At 34.8% G+C, this 19,877-nt stretch overlaps 1 protein-coding gene across 1 annotated transcript in view; it reads left to right on the top strand.

The window, feature by feature from the left end:
• Positions 1-19,877, top strand: part of LMBRD1 (LMBR1 domain containing 1) — a 128,534-nt gene that overhangs the window by 39,962 nt on the left and 68,695 nt on the right. Inside the window, exons 4-7 of the mRNA XM_011975038.1 lie at positions 4,098-4,195; positions 6,873-6,940; positions 13,891-13,979; positions 17,918-17,991. Coding sequence (XP_011830428.1) covers positions 4,098-4,195; positions 6,873-6,940; positions 13,891-13,979; positions 17,918-17,991 — 329 coding nt within the window. The remainder of the gene's footprint in view (positions 1-4,097; positions 4,196-6,872; positions 6,941-13,890; positions 13,980-17,917; positions 17,992-19,877) is intronic.

Raw genomic sequence — 19,877 nt, 5'->3', positions numbered from 1 at the left:
ATTCTTTTTGATGCAGTCCTGCTCTGTTGCCCAGGCTGCAGTGCAGTGGCACAATCTTGGCTTACTGCAACCTCTGCCTCCTGGTTTTAAGTGATTCCCCTCCCTCAGCCTCCTGAGTAGCTGGGATTACAGGTGCTTGCCACCATGCCTGGCTAATTTTTTTGTATTTTTAGTAGATACGAGATCTCACCATATTGGCCAGGCTGGCCTGGAACTCCTGAACTCAGGTGATCCTCCTGCCTCGACTTCCCAAAGTCCTGAGATTACAGGTGTGAGTCACCATGCCCAGAAATTGTGTATATTTTCTAAAGTGAAGTATTGAAATCTGCCCATTTTTAAGAAAAGGTTGTCTTTTTATTGAGGTACAGGAATTTGTCTTACACTTTGCTATGCTAATTAAATATAATGATAACTTAGGTGTTCAAAAGATTGTTTATCACACAAGATTAGGAGCACCAGGAATGCTTATAAAATAGTCATTAGGCTGTTTGGCTATCTAAAGCCCAAGCCCACCAAGTAACAGACACAAGTGGCATACTCAGACTGAAGCTAAACTTTACTCCACCTATTAGTTTATCAAAGTTTTTGGTGTGAGGCTGTCAGCCTACTCAAGTCTGTTGTGCTAATTCAGTTTCTTTTTTTTTTCTATTTTACACAAATTATTTTATTTGATTATTTTAATCATAATATTGGCATGGTATTTAGGGTGATTTACAAATGGCATTTTGTATTTAAGTTTTTAAAGCTTTGGAATACTTGTTACAGTTTTTTGTTTTTTTTTGTTTGTTTGTTTGTTTTTTACTTTAAGTTCTGGGATACATGTGCAGAATGTGCAGGTTTGTTACACAGGTGTACATGTACCATGGTGGTTTGCTGTACTTATCAACTCATCATCTAGGTTTTAAGCCCCGCATGCATTAGGTATTTGTCCTAATGCTCTCCCTGCGCCTTGACCCCACCCCCCAACCGGCCCTGGTGTGTGATGTTCCCCTCCCTGTGTCCATGTGTTCTCATTGTTCAAGTCCCACTTATGAGTGAGAACATGAGATGTTAGGTTTTCTGTTTCCTGTGTTAGTTTGCTGAGAATGATGGCTTCCAGCTTCATCCATGTCCCTGCAAAGGACATGAACTTACTTTTTTTTATGACTGTATAGTATTCCATGGTGTATATGTGCCACATTTTCTTTATCCAGTCTATCATTGATGGGCATTTGGGTTGGTTCCAAGTCTTTGTTATTGTAAATAGTGCTGCAATAAACGTATGTGTGCATGTGTCTTTATAGTAGAATGATATATGATCCTTTGGGTATATACCCAGTAATGGGATTGCTGGGTCAAATGGTATTTTCTGGTTCTCAATCCTTGAGGAATTGCCACACTATCTTCCACAATGGTTGAACTAATTTATACTCCCACCAACAGTGTAAAAGCATTCCTGTTTCTCCATAGCCTCCCTAGCATCTGTTGTTTCCTGACTTAATCATCATTCTGATTGGCTTGAGGTGGTAGCTCATCGTGGTTTTGATTTGCATTTCTTATTGACCAGTGAGGATGAGCTTTTTTCCATACGTTTGTGGGCTGTGTAAACGTCTTCTTTTGAGAAGTGTCTGTTCATATCCTTTGCCCACTTTTTGATGGGGTTGTTTATTTCTTGTAAATTTAAGTTCCTTGTAGATAAATGTTTATGTCTGTTGGCTCTTAGATTTGTAATAGAAGTGTTAAAACTCACTACTCTTTGGTTTGTAGTAGAAACACCAATATTCACTGCCCTAAAAGATTTATTGTCACTATTAGTTGCTCATAATATTAAAAGCCTGCATAAATTTCATTAAATGTCTATAGTGCCAAATTCAGTATGTTGACATTTTGTGATTGCTAAGTATAAATTAACTCTGCCCCTCTGTTGATTATTTAGGGTCCTATTTGATTTGAGTTTCTTTTATCTGTATTGCATGTAGTAGGGCTGTTTCATAAGTGTCCTCCAGATAAATGAGATAAGGCTAGCAAATGTTAAGAAAATTCTTTAACTCTAAAGTCATTTCTTCCAACACAATAAGTAATTTAGATTTTATTATACATTACTAACAAGCATTTTTTCCATATTTGTTTAACCATCTTAACTATTTCAAGTATACTATTCAGTGGTATTAAATATATTCATAATATGCAGCCATTGGTGCCATCCATCTCTATAACACTTCCCATCTTGTAAAATTGAAGCTATACCTTTTTAACGGGAACTCTCTATTTTGCCTTTCCCCTCTCCTTCTGACAACCACCATCCTACTTTCTGTCTCCTTGATTTTGACTACTCTCAGTACCTCATATAAGTGGAGTCGTATAGTATGTGTCTTTTTGTGACTGGCTTATTTCACTTAGCATAATGTCCTAGTTATGCTAAGTTAATCTATGTTGTAGCATATATCATTTCCTTCCTTTTTAATGCTGAATAATATTCTGTCTTATGTATACCACATTTTACCTCTCTATCCATCCATCAATTGACACTTGGGTGGCTTTCATGTTTTAGTTACTGTGAACCATGCAGTTATGAACATGGGTGTACAAATAACTCTTTGAGACCCTGCTTTCAACTCTTTCGTGCATATACCTGGAAGTGGAATTGCTGTGTCATATGTAATGCCAGTTTTCATTTTTTTAGGAAACATCATACTGTTTTCCACAGCTGCTGTACCATTTTACATTCCTACCAGCAGCACACAGGGTTTCAGTTTCTCCACACCCTTGACAACACATGTCATTATTATTGTTTTTTGTTAGTAGCCATCCTTATAGGTCTGAGATGGTAACAGTTGCTTTCTTTTATAAAGGAGTACAATGATTATCATTCTGTAATTGCTTTGTATAATTATACTGGTACTATTATTTTTCATGAATACGTATAAACAAATGAATGTGAAAATACAGATTTTAAGAACAGGTTTCTTAGGCTTAAGTCTCAAATATTCCTTCTTCTGTTTTTATTGTTAAAGGTACTATATCTTTGGCTTAACTTAAACTCTATATTGAATTTAAATAAATATTTTGACTGACTACTGGTTAAAAGTATTTCAAATCTAACTTTTTTTTTTTAAAAAAAGCAGATAAATAGTAATTCCTATCAGTTAATGTTGAATCTAATTTTGAATATAAGAATTGAAAACAGGATCATGAAGAGCTCTTTGTCCTTCCATGTTCACAGCTGCGTTATTCACAAATTGCAAAATTTGGAGGCAACTCCAATGTCCATTGATGGGTAAATAGAGATCTGATTTTACTGTTCTACTATTCTTTTTACCTTTTCTCTGTTTTGATTTGTGTAAGATTGGTTGTGTAATACTGCATATTTTTTAAACTTAAGATGAGAAAATTATTTATATCAAAAAGACCATATTATTTATAGCTGTTTCTTTAACTTGCCGGAATAGCAAATGTTGTGTCAAGTGTACTCAAATTTAAGTTGGAATGAACACAAAAGTTAAAGTTCATTTAAATGAGATGGTTTATAGGAAGTTCTCAGCATTGTAGTTAGTACAGAGTAAGAGCTCATATGTCAGCTGCCACAATTGTTCTGGACCCAGTTATTACCATTGTTAGAAATTGCCACCTGTAATCCCAGCAGTTTGGGAAGCTAAGGTGGGTGGATCACGAGGTCAGGAGATTGAGACCATCCAGGCTAACACGGTGAAACCTCGTCTCTACTAAAAATACAAAAACTTAGCCAGGCGTGGTGGCGCGCGCCTGTATTTGGCTGAGGCAGGAGAATGGCGTGAACCCAGGAGGCAGAACTTGTGGTGAGCCAAGATTGTGCCACTGCACTCCAGCCCTGGCGACAGAGCAAAACTCCGTGTCAAAAAAAAAAAAAAAATTGCTGCAAAGTTAACTTGAATTATAGGTTGTTATTCTGATAGTACTGTTGATCTCTTGGGACATGGGACAGAGAAGGCTATTTGGGCATCATATACTATATAGAAAGAGTTATGAGTAGAGGGAATCAGGGTAGTGAATTTGTTAAGTGAATGTATATACACATATAGATAACTGTGATTTAGTACATACGTATTTAGTAAAACTTGGTTTATTATTTATTTCCACAGCTTTATATTCTGTTATATTGTTCTGTGTGTTCTTCTGGATCCCTTTTGTCTACTTCTATTATGAAGAAAAGGATGATGATGATACTAGTAAATGTACTGTAAGTATCTTTATTTTAGAGGCCTCAGTTTAGGAAAGAAAAGTAATATTTCCTGCTTTTTCAGAGAATGACATGACTGGATTTTTTTATAGAGCAGTGTTGTCTGATAGAAATACAATGTTAGCTAAATTAAAATAAAAAGAAACAGTTGAAATTAATTTTAATTATACATTGTATTTAACATAATATATTCCAAATATTATTTCAAATATAGTCAAACAAACTAGTAATGAAATATTAAGTTTCTTTTCTTCACACTAAGTCTTTGAAATTTGGGTTGTATTTTACACAACAGTTCAAGCTAGCCACCTTTGAAGTGCTTTCTAGCCACATGTGGCTTGTGACTATTATTTTAGACAAAGCAATTCTAGATCAGGCATACAAAATTTTTTCTGTAGAAGGCCAGGAGGTAAATAATTTAGGATTTATGGGCTATATGGTCTCTGTCTTAGCTACCGAAGTCTGCCATTATAGTGTTAAAAGTATTCAGAGACAATGAACATTTTATAATCCAATAAAACAGAAAATGAATCAGATGTGGCACACTGAATGTAGTTTGCTGGCCCCTGTTCAAAAGCATAAAGAAGGAGCACTTACAGGTCGTACTTACTAATCCAGGATAAGGCTGACTTTCTTTTTAGACAGGTGCTGTGGCTCATGCCTGTAATTCCAGCACTTTGGGAGGCCAAGGTGGGCAGATCACCTGAGGTCAGGAGTTAGAGACCAGCCTGGCCAACATGGCGAAAACTTGTCTCTAGTAAAAGTACAAAAGTACAAAAATTAGCTGGGCATGGTGGTGGGGGCCTGCTACTCTGGAGGCTGAGACAGGAGAATTGCTTGAACCCAGGAGGCGGAGGTTGCAGTGAGCCGAGATTGCACCACTGTACTCTAGCCTGGGCGACAAGAGTGAGACTTTGTCTCAAAAAAAAGGACTGACTTCTTAGAAACCTGACAAATACAGCACACATGTGTGTTCAGAACTGCAGATCATTATCACTTAAGTATTGGTATAAACATCTTAATTAAAATAATAGTAAATATAATTCAGGAGAATCTTAGAAATATATTAATATTATATAACTGAGTTGGGCCTGTCTCTCAATTGCATGGGTGACTGAAAATCAGGAAATCTATTAGTATATAGTAATTAATAAGTCAAAGAAAAAATGTATATTAAAAGGTATATGTCAAAATCGAACACTTTGTAATTTAGGGGAACAGTTGTACAATAAGACTAAATGTCTTATCTTTTTGACTTACAGGATTTTGTTTTATACCTTGTTTACATTTGTATTTAAATATAGAAATAAATACATTCAGTCAAAAGCTAGCAGCATGCTTAATCATGCTTAAAACCTCAAGAGCATTGGCATTAAGATTAGGAGCAAGTAAATTAACAGTATTTTAAATGACTCCATGAGTGATAATCAGCGTAGTGTTAGAGAAAAAAATTAGACTTTTAAATATTTATAAAGAGAGTCAAAACTGTTATTTGCAGATACTATATTACTCTATATTTGGAAAAACCAAGGTATGTAAAGTAAGGTAGCTAGTTGCAAATTTAATAAAATCTCCATGAGATTTATGCAGTCTTTTTCACTTCTTCCAGAGTGCACATTCTTCTACCCTTTGGTTGATCTTAGGATCTTCTTTATCTTTTCTTCAGTTTTTTTCCTAAGGGATATCTTATCCCCTTTGTGAATAAGAACTTACTGTGTGAAACATTCATTCAAATTTTAAAAGATCATTTTTAGATACTTCATTAGTCTGAGAGCACAAATGTTATTTCTGACTGATTTAAAATGAGATTATTATTCACTTTTTAATTCATATTCAGAATGTCCAGCTTTGTCTTTATTTGCTTTTCTTAGCCTTTGGAGTATATTATAGGCACCAAGCAAAACATAGTTTTTAAATTCCCAAGTTCCTGGTCTTAAGTACTTACTTAATCACTTATAACCTATGTGCCTTAGGAGAGATTATTAACTTCTCTGGACTTCAGCTTCGTTATGTCTAAAGTAAAGATGAGAACAACCTACCTTAGAGTTGTTATGAGAATTAAATGAGTTAACATATGTGATGTTCTTATCAGTGCCTGGCATATGTTATATATGTATGAAATATATATTAATGTATGTAAGTATATACACACATATACACATACATAAATAAATATTTATGAATATGTGTATAAATATAAATACATAAATATTTATGTATGTGTATATATACTTACATATATGTATATATGAGTATATATACAAGTATATTTATACTCATGTATATACTCAAACAAAAATGTGTATATTGTGTTGATTATTATAAACCATTTTGATGAATTGGATTGGGGCATTGTAGATTCTGATTGCTGTCTGGGGGAGTATTACATATTCTGATAATTTTACTAAAGATGCCTACTGGAGAATCAACTATACGTTAGGTGGTTTGGTTTTTACAAGGGCATAACTATTGAAAAGATTTTTAAAATCTCATATTTTGCAAAGATACTTAAGATGTAGTATATCCGTTTTCTTTAAATTTTAAGGTTTTCAACCTTAGTTGAAACCTTTGACTGTAAGCGTGTATCTGATGTGAAGGTACTGTTAAACTGTTGCAAGAATATTTTATATTTTAAAGGGCTTGCTAAATGTTACACTTTTTTCTCCTTGGCATCTAGCAAATTAAAACGGCACTCAAGTATACTTTGGGATTTGTTGTGATTTGTGCACTGCTTCTTTTAGTTGGGTAAGTCTTGGTTTTTTTTTTTAACCATGAAATGGAAATAGAATTATTTGAAAAAAATAATAAAAGGATCATTCAGAAAAATCTAGGAAAGAAAAAAAATGTAAAAAAAAAAGAACAATCCACTCTCTGTATCTCCAAAGAACAATAGCCACAATTTAACAGTTTTGTCTGTCGTTTCATCTAGACATTTTTATGTGCTTGAATGCATGCAGAGTGCACCTCCCTTCTTGCATGCACCCTACTTGTTTTAGTTTTACACAAATGTGATTATATTTTATATAATTCTTGGTAATCTACTTCTTAACATATTGCGGGCATCTCTTCAGGATAGTAAGTGTGGATCCATCAATTTTGACTACATTGCATTTCCTTCTAAGGATACAAAAATATATTTAACTGATCTTCTAGTGATAACTGCTTAGACATTTATAATGTTTCCCCATTGTTATAAATAACACTTTGATGAAAATCCTTGTCTGTGCATCTTTTCAGATTTGACCCTATCAGTCTTTAAATCTTTGTCAGTGAATTTCCTTTCTTAATTCTTCTTGTTTTTATACTTATATCAGTAACATTTTGCATATTTGTTTGTACATCTAAAATTTATCCTTGTTAATGGAAGACATTTATCTTTGTTAAAAATAGGTCATTAGTCTGTCTTTTTTTATGTTAGGAAATACATTAGGAATTAATAAATTTTTTGAAGTTTCTGTTTATAATTTAGTCTCACAATTTTCAATACATAACTTTCCATAAATAAAAAAAATTACTTATTATATGTAACTTGTAATAGGAATAAAATTGTTGAGTAACTTTTTGTAGTTCCCAGAGTTCTTAGGATGCATGTGTTTTATAGTCAAGTCATATTTTCAATTATTTTTACCTGCCTTGATGTGTCATGAAAAAGAGTACTTTTTGTAAGCACCTTTTTTGTGGTTTTTCTATGTATTTTAGCTACCGAGTATATTTCTAAAGTATTTTTTTGGCTTTTTAAAGAAAGCTAAATCTACTTATGTTAATTTCCCTTGTTAACATAGATGTCCCTTGTATGTAAACCTGAATTATCTAGAGTGGAAATCAGCAAACTTTTCTTAAAGCATAGATAGTATTTTAGATTTACTGTCTGTATGGTCTCTGTGTCTCTCTTGTAGCTCAGAAGTAATCAGACAATACGTAAAGAACATGACTGTGTTCTAGAAAAACTTTATTTATAAACACAGGCAGCCAGTAGTTTGCCAACTCCTATTTTAGAACATGAATGAGAATCACCAATAAAACTACAAATCTTTGCAACAGTCAGAATAAAAGAGTAGTGAATTAAAGATTATTAGCGTTTCAGCCATCTAGGACAGTGTTCTTCTCATTACCATATGTAAATGTTTGAATGAGGTGTGCATTTAGGTTAAGTGATTGACAAAAGGTCTTGAAATATTTTTGAAGGTGGCAATTCAGAGTTTCTTTTAAGATAAAACTAGATAATTTTATGGCAAAGCCGTGATCTAGATTTAACTGATTCATGTAGCTCATACGTTTTTGGAACACTTATGTGTTGGATGCTATGCTAGATCTTTGGGCTAAAGATAGAGGACCATGGTCTCTGTCCTCTAGGTTTACGTTGTGGAGGCATGCAGATTCATACCTTGAATTACAGTGTTTAAGTGCTCTGATAGGAGATACATACCAGATGTTGATGGTAGAGGAGCAGGTTCTTACTCTGCCTTGAAGAATCAGGAGATCTAAGAGGAAGTAATATTTGAGTTGAGATTCGAAGGAATGGGAATTGGTCAGCTGACTTGACAAATGAAAAAGATGAATAACATGTATATTGTTTTCGTCTGCTTTGGCTGCCATAACAAAGTATCATAGACTGGGTGGCTTAAATAACAGTCATTTATTTTCTCATGGTTCTGGAGGCTAGAAGTCTATGTTAAAGGTGCTGGCAAGTTTGGTTTCTGGTGAGAGTTCTCTTCCTGGCTTATCGAAGACCACCTTCTTGCTCTGTCTTCACGTGGCCTTTCCTTTGTGCTTGCAGAGGGAGAAGGGGAGGGGGAGAGTGAGAGGGTGCAGGAGAGAGAAGGAGCACTCTCTGGTGTCTCTTCCTCTTCTTATAAGGACACCAATGCCATGGGATAATTAAGGCCCCACCCTTTTGACTTCATTTAACCCTAATTCCCTTGCTAACGGACCTGTATCCAAATACCATTACATTGGGAGTTAGGGCTTCAACATAGGGATTTTCTTTTTTCTTTTTTTTTGGAGAGTTGAGTACAGGGGATTTTATTGATAGTGCATGACAAAGTGGTACTCCCTAGGTTCCTCCTTCTTCAGGGGGTCTGGCACGGAAACTGTGACCAGGGGAGATTCTCAGTGTGGTGGGGGACTTAGTGTGGCAGGGACTCCCCATCAGCTGAGGGCCTCTCTCTCCCTGTTGTGCTCTTGCTGGAGCTGGTGATCAGGGGCTCTTACCCCTTGGAAGCCAGGTGGAACATGAGTTCCACCACCCTGTTGCTGTAGCCAAATTCGTTGTCATATCTGAAAATGAGTTTGAAAAAGTAGTTGTTGAAGGCAGGCCAGCCCAGCATCGAAGGTGAAAGAGTATCAGTAGTAAAGTTGGAAGAGACAACCTGTTGCTCAGGGTAGTCTAGGATGCCTTTGAGGGGACCCTCCAATGCCTGCTTTACCATCTTGTTTATGTCATCATATTTGGCAAGTTTCTCCAGATGGCACATCAGGTCCACAACCAACACATTGGCAGTGGGGACATGGAAAGTTATGCCAGTAAGCTTCCTGTAGCTCAGGGATGACCTTGCCCACAGCCTTGGCAACACAGGTAGAGGCAGGGATGATGTTCTCGAGAGCCTCACAGCTGTCACACCACAGTTTCCCAAAGGGACCATTCATCGTCTTCTGAGTGCCAATGATGGCTTGAACTGTGGTCATTAGTGCCTCCATGTTGCCACAGTTGTCCAGGGTGACGAAGCAGTTGATAGTGCGGGAGGCATTGCTGACCATCTTTATGCCATTTTTGTACTTCTCATGGTTCAGGCCCATCACATGGGGGTATCAGCAGAAGGGGCAGAGATGAGGATCCTTTTGGCTCCCTGCTCTAAGAGAATCTCAGCCTTCTTCATGGTAGTAAAGATGCTGGTAGACTTCACAACATTATCAGCACCCAAATCACCCCATTTAATTTTGGTGAAATCTTGCACCTGTAAGAAGAGGGTGATGGGATTTCCATTGATGACAAGCTTCCAGTTCTCAGCCTTGACAGTGCCCTACAACTTGCCATGGGTGGAGTCATGTCGGAACATATAGGCCATATAGTTAAGGTCACTGAGGGGTCAATGATGGCAACAATATTCCCTTTGCCAGGGTTAAAAGGAGCTCTGGTGACCAGGCACCACTATGACCAAATCCATTCACTCTGCCCTTCACTTCCACCATGATGTCTCAGTGATGTGGCTAGTGCTGCTGCAAAGATGAGGCTCTCTATAGAGTGGAGGAGCAGAGAGCCAGCAACGTATGAATTTTTAGGGAGCACAATTCAGTCTATAAAATATACTAACTGGGAGGCTGAGGTTAGCATGGAGTGTTTGAAGAATGACATAAAAAGTATGATGTGAATTTAGATTTCCCCTCCCCTCAAAAAAAGAAGGGTAATGTGATGTTTCAAGTGTTCCTGTGGGCAAGTGACAGGATATGACATTAGCCAGGTAAGTAGACTCTGGGTCTTACATGCCATATTTAAGAAATTTTAAATTTTGACCTACTGAGTAATTGAAAGACAGTGAAGATGTGTATATATTTGTGTACATGAATGCATGAAAATAAATATATATGACCTTAAGAGTTACAGCACTGTGGACCGGGCATGATGACTCCTGCCTGTAGTCCCAGCACTTTGGGAGGTCAAGGCAGGTGGATCACGAGGTCAAGAGATCGAGACCATGCTGGCCAACATAGTGAATTCTAATAAAAATACAAAAATTAGCTGGGCATAGTGGTGTGCACCTGTAATCCTAGCTACTTGGGAGGCTAAGGCAGGAGAAGAGCTTGAACCTGGGAGGTGGAGGTTGCAGTGAGCTGAGATTGAGCCACTGCACTCCATCCTGGCAACAGAGTGGCACTCTGTCTCAAAAAAAAAAAAAAAAAAAAATAGTTACGGCACAGTGGATGATGCATTGCAAGAGGATTTTTGCTGTTGGGTTGGAGAAGTGGTATGTAAATAGTAGGTAGGAAGATCAGTTAAGTAGCCATTATATAAGTTCAGGTGAGCTTTGGAACTACAGTGGTTACCAAGAGAACAGAGAGGAAGAAACATAAGCTATTTGGAAGATAAATATGAATTGACTTGGTGATGGAGTGTAAGAAGTGAACATCTTATTTTCAGTCTGCTGAATTCATCATTTCCATTTCATATCTCCTGAAATTCATTAGCTTTTTCTTTGTCTCTTTCTGAAGAGATAATGTGTGTTAAGCTAATTCAGTGAATCAGATTGGGTAGAAAATATTTTTACTAAGCAGTTTTTTAGTTTTATTGTTTTCAAGGGCATGAGGGAAAAGTGTTGTCTTACTAGACTCTAGTTTGTATTTTAACCCATTTATGCCAGAGGTTGCAAATTTTTTTAGTGAAAAATCAGACCTTGGTGATGACCTTGAGCAGTGAAATATAAATAACTCCCACAAGCTTAATATTCCAATAATGGCACACTAGTCATAAATGGCTTAATCTAATACTTTGTGTTTTTGGAAGCTGAGGTGCTCTGTATACATTTTTTTTTTTCTAGAAGGGCTGAAATTTTAAAAGTATGTGAACCTTTCTACCACACAAATCCCGTTGTATACTAACTCTTGGTCACTTTAATGTCATCACCATTTCATTTAGTATACTAAATACCTGATAATCTTAACTGCTGTCTCTTTCCTCAGAACTGATGTATCTGAATTATAACTTTGACTTCAGTTGCCTTTTCATCTGTTGGTAGGCATTTCTTTTTCTTTATAGATCTTTGTCTGTGGGGCTGCTATTTGGCTAATGAACAGTGGTTTGTTCTTTCTGGTGGTTAAAAGGTCGACATGCTTTTATACCAGTCAGGTGCTGCTCTGCCCTCTGGGTCTTCTTACCCTACATCAGTTCCATTGAAAAAGGAAAGCCGGGTTCATCAACGTCCTGCAGAGTTAAGGCCAGGGTCAGTGTTGATTAATTAGTGCCTTTGCCATGTTTTGAGTTCGACTTATGGATGTTTTCTTAGTTTATGTGAAAATATTTTAGGTCTGTTTTTTAGATTATAAAATCCTGGTGGTAAAGTGATTTAGGAACCTGCTTTGAATTTGTGCTTTCGTTTATACCTAAAATACTAAGTGCTCAAATGTTAAGTCTCTGATGGATGCTTTCGAAGTATTTTCCTGAAGTCATTCTGATAGTAGTGTGGGTCACTTAGTCTTTTTAGTCTTTTTAGTTTTTTTTGGTTATATAAGGTTCCCTCTGGTGTTACTCTTTTTTGAATATTTGAACTACTAGATGATTCTGCTCAGGAGTTGAACGTGTGTCATCAAGAGCAAGGGTTAATTAATTTTCTTCTCTTTCTGTACAATATCTTTGATTACCTAAAACTGACATACTGAGTTTTAGAATATTGCATATTGAGCCCTATGAGTATGAATGCTATTTTTAGATATCCTAATACGTATTTCTTTTTTAATAGTACGATAGGTGGTATTTTGTACAACATAGAAATTTTTGTTTTCCCAGTCTCACAGATTGGTTATTCCCAACTAACAAGTTCAGAACATACTTTCTGGGATATCCAGAACAAACTCTGTTCAAATAAAGGAATATCATATTGGTAGTTTTTTCTTGCTTAGTTTATATTTGTGTTATGGATGTATGATATACAAAAATGTTATAATTTTATTTCTTGATTCCACACCTCTGCTCTTTGTTTGATTTCATACCTCGGTCAACAAATAATAAACTTTCTGCATTTATTCCTCTATGCCTGTGAGTAAGCACCTTTTTTTCTAAAAGTGGGGAGAAATAAGTCTCGAGGATTAAGAAGAATATAGTAAACTGAAGTCAATGCAGATTGTTAGAAATTTAACCTCCTGACATGCTGTGCCCAGTCATTTTTAAAATAAAAGTTATCAGTAGCAGTAGGAAATAGGGATTCTTTTTTTCTTTTTTTTTACTTCCTACTCCTGTTTGTTCCTACCCATATACAACCTAAGGGATACCCAGCTCTTTACCTTAATCTCTGGATTATCTTCTTGTTATTGATATGGGCTAGATAATAAAGTGAACATTTATTTATTCTACCTTTTCCCAGTCTAAGATCATAGAGCAGGTCCTAGGATGCTAGCTATCTCTATTATTTCTATAGTTCCTCTTCACTTGTGGGTTGAAAAACAAATAGTTTTGAAACTACTTTCATTGTGTCTGTTGGATAGAATCTTGAAAGATATATTAATAGAAAAATACTAATAAAAAAGTAATAATCACTTCCAATTCCACAGTAAGACATTTACTGTTTATTCTAATGTATTTCTTTTCTTAAATAATTACATATATTTACATTCTGCTTTACTGATTTAATACAGATGTCCTTAACCTTTTTTGTGGATTGTTTTGATCGTCTAAAACCTATGGTCCATTCTCAAAATATTATATATTTATTTTTTGGTTTTTCCAGCTTTATTAAAGTATAATGAAGTATTTTAAGTGCAGAAAACATACGGGATTACAAGGGAAATGTTACTGAATGCAGTAATACAACTATTAAAACAAATTTGCAATGAAGTAAATGCATAGGTATTTAACTCTTCACTCCCCTCTGTGCATAGTACAGATTTTATTTATTTATTGTTTTGGAGAAAAATAATATGAGTTTCAAACTATCTAATTTAACATTTTATCTTTAAAGCTATTAAAACAATTATTTTCTCTTTTGTAGTGCCTTTGTTCCATTGAATGTTCCCAATAACAAAAATTCTACAGAGTGGGAAAAAGTGAAGTTCCTATTTGAAGAACTTGGAAGTAGTCGTAAGTATCGTTTTTTTTTTTTTTTTTTTTAAAACATAGTAATTTATATTTTCTGATACTTCGAACTTTTGAGAAGCAGTCTATTTGTATTTTGTTAAGAATTTAACCCCAGCTGGGTGTGGTGGCTCGTGCCTGTAATCCCAGCACTTTGGGAGGCTGAGGGGTTGGGGGTGGATCACAAGGTTAGGAGTTTGAGACCAGCTTGGCCAACGTGGCCAAACCCCGTCTCTACTAAAAATACAAAAATTAGCTGGGTGCAGTGGCAGGTGCCTGTAATCCCAGCTGCTCGGGAGGCTGAGGCAGGAGAATCTCTTGAACCCAGGAGGTGGAGGTTGCAGTGAGCTGAGATTGCGCCATTGCATTCCAGCCTGGGGGACTGAGCAAGGCAGTGCGAGGCTTTGTCTCAAAAAAAAAAAAAAATTTAACTCCAGTTTTTCTAACTCGTTGTTTTGAACCTAATGCTAGACAAATTAGAAGTATTGCGTTCTTAAGGTTTGCTTTTAGCCTTCTACCTATTACGTAGCTATTTTCTTGACTCTTTGACAAATTAGAAGTATTGCGTTCTTAAGGTTTGCTTTTAGCCTTCTACCTATTACGTAGCTATTTTCTTGACTCTTTGACAAATTAGAAGTATTGCGTTCTTAAGGTTTGCTTTTAGCCTTCTAGCTATTACGTAGCTATTTTCTTGACCTCTTCATAAAATTACCATGTTGAAAGAAAATTTAATCTTTTCTTCAAAGTATTTTAGCAGTGAGGCTCTTATAATTTCTAATTCACTTAGGATAATATAAAATAATATGTTAAAGAAATATACTGGGTATATTGGGTTTCATTTTTAATTTTTAATTAGTAAGAGAAAACCTTTATGTTTTTGTTTGAGATTAAATCATCTTTTATATAAAATATAAATTACAGAGGTTTTATATGAATTAAATACTGTTTTAGAAATTTACCTCATCAAAATATTTTGGCATGGCTTTTCTAGAAGTTTTCCTTAACTTACTCTGTGTGACCTAGGTTTTTACAGAAAAAAAAAAAGGCTCATGGGTTAGATAAAGAAAGTTGCTTAATCATTGAAAAAATAACTTTGGCGTTAGAAAGTGATGTTAAAACACTGTGTATCATAGTAAAAATTCCTTGTGCATTTGAACATAGCAACCTTATTTTTAAAGATAACTAGTGTACTTATTTCTATTAATATTATGCAGAAAAATTGGTTTTTTGACTATTCTAATAGGTACTGTACATTCTTTGATCAGCACTTCTTTCTTTTTACCCAGGTACAATACTAAACAATGATTAAATTAAGTCTTGCAGTCTGCTGTATGAGTTCTTAATTTTCTTAATTTCCACTTAAGATCTCATGTTGTACATTGTGATTCATTAATATCTTACTGATACCAGCAAGAATAAGGGTAGCAGGCCTGGCATCTACTAATACTGAATCGTCAGATTTATATACCTTGATTCTATCGCTGATAAATTAATGGCTTCTTTTCTTGGAGTTAACTCCTTTAGATATCTTAAGTAACTACTCTTCTATCCTAAACATTATTTCATAAGTTATACTTTGAGTATTAGTATAACTTGAATTGGTGATTAGATAGGTAGCATTTTTCTGTTTTTTTGTAATTCCATTCTCTTTAGTCTTTTTTTTTTTGTCTCCAATGTTAAACACCATATTCTAGTATACATGTTACTTATCACTCTAGATCAGCTATGTAAGTCCAAAACAGTTACCTAACTATTCTTAAATTTTAGTCCTTTCGTCTCTCATCCCGCCTCCTTGCATTGCATTTTTCAGGCATCAAGGGTATAAACCTTTTTATTGATTGATTGATTGATTGATTGATTGAGATGGAGTCTTGCTCTGTCACCCAGGCTAGAGTACAGTGACGTGATCTTGGCTCACTACAACCTCTGCCTCCCTGTTTCAAGTGGTTCTTCTGCCTCAACCTCCTGAGTAGCCGCCACCATGCTCAGCTAATTTTTGTATTTTTAGTAGAGATGGGGTTTCACCATATTGGCCAGGCTTGTCTCGAACTCCTGACCTTGTAATCCGCCCACCTTGGCCTCCCAAAGTTCTGGCATTACAGACATGAGTCACTGCACCTGGCCTATATAACCTTTTTTAAGAAAATGCTTTATATGTAGTAAAATGCATAGATCTCATGATACATGTATACAGTCATTGTAACCGATTGCAGTTAAGGTATAGAACACATCCATCACTCCAGCAATTTTTTTGCAGTATGCCGTTCAGTTAATATCATCTCCCAGGAGAGGCACTATTGTTACAATTTCTGCCACTGTATATTAGTTATATTAGTTTTGCTTTTTTTGAATATTGTAAGTGGAATTCTGATTCCATTTATTAATGATTCTTTTTTGTGTATGCCTGGCATTTTTCATGAAATAATGTTTTAAAATTCATTTGTATTAGTAGTTCCTTTTTATTGCAGCAGAGTAATGCATTTTGTGACTATACTACAACTTGTTTACAATAGGATTTATTATATCATAAAGATGTATATGCCCAGATCAAAGACCCCCTAACATGTAAAGAGAATGCATCTTCAAGTATCTTCAGCACGTTTTTATTCATCTTTTATCCAAATGGGAATAATTAATAATGATCAATTTTGAGTTATTTGGTTCAGATGATTTGGACTATTAGTAATATTAACATTTTGATTGGCCAAATATGTCAACATGTCTATTTTATCATTTCTAAGGCACATAATTTTTCAGATTTTTACATCTCTGTTTGGGAGATATATTTTACAAGTGATAGTACCTTAAAATTATTATCAGCCAGATTTCAGACCCTCCTAGTTGTATGAACATGTTCTGTTGATACTTCTGATATGATCAATAAAGTAACAGCATCAAAATGTCTTTGATTTGATAAAAAGTAGTTTTAAAAAATTAAGGCTTAAAAATTTGCCTTGCATGATTGTGAATTTGTTAATAATATGCTCTCTCTATGTGTTATACAAAACTGAGACATGACTTTTAAGATGATAGATCATTATAATTTTATTAGTACTCATAAAAGATTAGTGTTAATACATTAAATTAATCGAAACCTTGTATTTGGTTCCACAGGACTTACATTTAAACTCGATCAATACAGGCCTAATAGGACTTGTTTTAAAACTGGAAAAAGTATTGCTCCTACCTAAGAATATTCAAATTTGCATAGTGTTTTATTACATAATTTGATATATTTATGTGAAAGTATCATTCCTGCCCCTCACTCTTTGACCTTTCTTTAGATAATTTCCTAAATCCAGCTAGTTAGCATAGTATTTTGTGTGTGTGTGTGTGTGTGTGTGTGTGTGTGTGTGTGTATTTTTGAATCTATTTTCTAGTTGTGTTTGCTTTTATTTTTCTGCCAAGTGGGCAAGCTTCTCCTTTCAAGTTAAAAAGTGAAATAAACTCCTTAATTAAGATTTTAGTTTTTGACTGTCTATTAAGAACTTATTTGAAAATTAAGAACAAAGAAACTGAAAGTCTCAAGACTGAGTGAGGGGAGAAGGGAGAGTCAAGGTCAGTAGCTTTCCTATGAAATGTTATTTCTCAGGGTCTGCCATTAAGAAAGGCCATGTGATCTTTTTAATCACCTTTTGAACATCTGGTATTTTACTGATCTCTTTTTGGGCCCAATAATTAGCCAGTAATTTTCCTCTTAATTTTAAGAGGTGAAGGAAAGAAAATCTCAGCTAGTCTGAAAGATTTTTTGCAAATCAATTTTTAAAAAGTCCTTTAGAAACTCTTTTCTCCACTTGGAGTTAGCACTTCAAGAATACGGTAATACATAGTGGTTTTTATTTTTTCAAAATATGTAAGCCGCTCAGCTTTCTATGTTGATTTGCCAAATATAAGTATTTGAGTAGTGTATATGTACATTTTTAACAGTTTTTCTTTCTTCACAGATGGTTTAGCTGCGTTGTCATTTTCTATCAGTTCTCTGACCTTGATCGGAATGTTGGCAGCTATAACTTACACAGTAAGTGAAATGGGGATAATTGAGTTAAAATTGCCTTATAAAGCAATTTTTTTACCTTAGTAATTTATTGAACTTTATTGTTTTCCTTTATAATATTTTGATTCTTTTTCAATTTTTCTTCAGTTTTCTTTACTTAAGGGTAAAATTTTAACTACTTAGTCATCATCATTTTAGCTGTATTTGTGCAATGTAATAATCAAGTTTTATAACTTACGAACCTTGAAGGTGATTATATACTGTTATAATCTATGCTTATAAATCCATATATTAGATTTATAATATTATCTGATATGCTTTTAAATCTATATGCCTATAGATTTATAAGCATATTAATACATTTATAATATAAGCATGTATAATATAAGCATATTAATAGATTTATAAGCATGCTTATAAATCTATATGCATCTATAAGCATATAGATTTATAAGCATATTAATAGATTTATAAACATATTAGAACTCTGAACCATAGACCATATCTATTACTGATTTTGCAGATTTACTCTACTTGGGAATATAGGGCTTTTAAAATCAGATATTTTATATAACTTGACACTTCTTTTGTATATGAAATCTATTCTTATACTCTCGACTTTTTTTCCCTTCAGTCTTCCTGGAAGTGGTAAGGTGTGAATTATAAATGACTGACCAAGTTGTATACAGACTTCTCTTTGAGTCTTTTGCTCACATTATAGATAAAAAGCTAGTAATAAATGCTTCTTTATTACCTATCTTGAGAGTTGTATAAACAGCATTAATATTATCTGGAACCTTTCAGGTTAATGAAGTTTATGTGGAAGCACTCTTAATTCTTGCAAAGATGACAATTCTGGTTACAAAGGAAACTTTTTTGGGTATTTTCTTAAGATGTCTTCCTGTAGACATAAAGGAAATGGCTATTACTGTAAGAACAGAATCTAGTTTTGTTGCATGATCATTCACGTGCCGTAATGTATAATAAAAGAACCCCAAAAGACGTACATTTCAGTGTCTTACAGGTGCTTATTTGGGTACTCAGTTTTATTATTCATTGACGTTTTTGTGTTTTTATGTGATACCACGTAAGGAATTTGCTGTGTAATATCAGTGGGTGATATTCTTCTGTCTCACAGAATGTACAGTATAGTAGTTATCTTTTAAGAAGTAGTCACAAGTTAATAACAAATTAGGAATTAGACCTGGATTCTAATTGCTATTATTCTGTGACTGATCTGTTATGCTAATCTTGGGTTTGTCCTTTAACCTTTCTGGATCTGTGTCTTCCCTATTAAATGGAAATAGAAAATGTTCCACAGGGATTTTTGAAGGTCAGATGATACTATTTGTAAAAGTGCTTTGAAACCTATAGAGAAATGAGGATATAGCAATCAAACATTAGTCAGGAGAAAAAAAATAGAGAGAAATTCAATATGTAATGTCAATGTCAAGAACTATGAAGGGCCAAGATATTTACCCTACTTGTAACCTGCCAGTTTTATGAATGGCAACTGAAGATGTAAGACTTCTACTCATAGCAATAGCAGTAGCCATAGGATCAGCGTTTTTTTGTATTGGTTTCCTGAGTCCCAGTTCCCCTAGGGCAATGGGGAGAGAACTAGATGAGACGTGCACATAATTGAGTGCGTTGTAGAAGAGGAACCCTGAGCTTAGGGAAGCTGAATCTTTTATAATGGATGGTAAGCATGCCTGTCCTTTGCTGCAGGGAAAGATATTTTGTGTATCTGCCAAGACTATTTGCTATACAAAGATCTTTGAAAAGATAGTACAGAAAAAAAAAAGTGGTGGGTCGGGTGGGGGGGCGGTCAGTTAGCTCCTGGCTTGCAAAATATGCAGAAATGAAAGATGCACAGAGACATGTCTCCCAGTGGTCAGTTGGTAGATACT

Source organism: Mandrillus leucophaeus, unplaced genomic scaffold (assembly GCF_000951045.1).
Source record: "Mandrillus leucophaeus isolate KB7577 unplaced genomic scaffold, Mleu.le_1.0 Scaffold1505, whole genome shotgun sequence".
Lineage (NCBI taxonomy): Eukaryota > Metazoa > Chordata > Mammalia > Primates > Cercopithecidae > Mandrillus > Mandrillus leucophaeus.
Note: the sequence above shows the minus strand (reverse complement) of the source record. Positions and strands in the feature narration are given on the sequence as shown.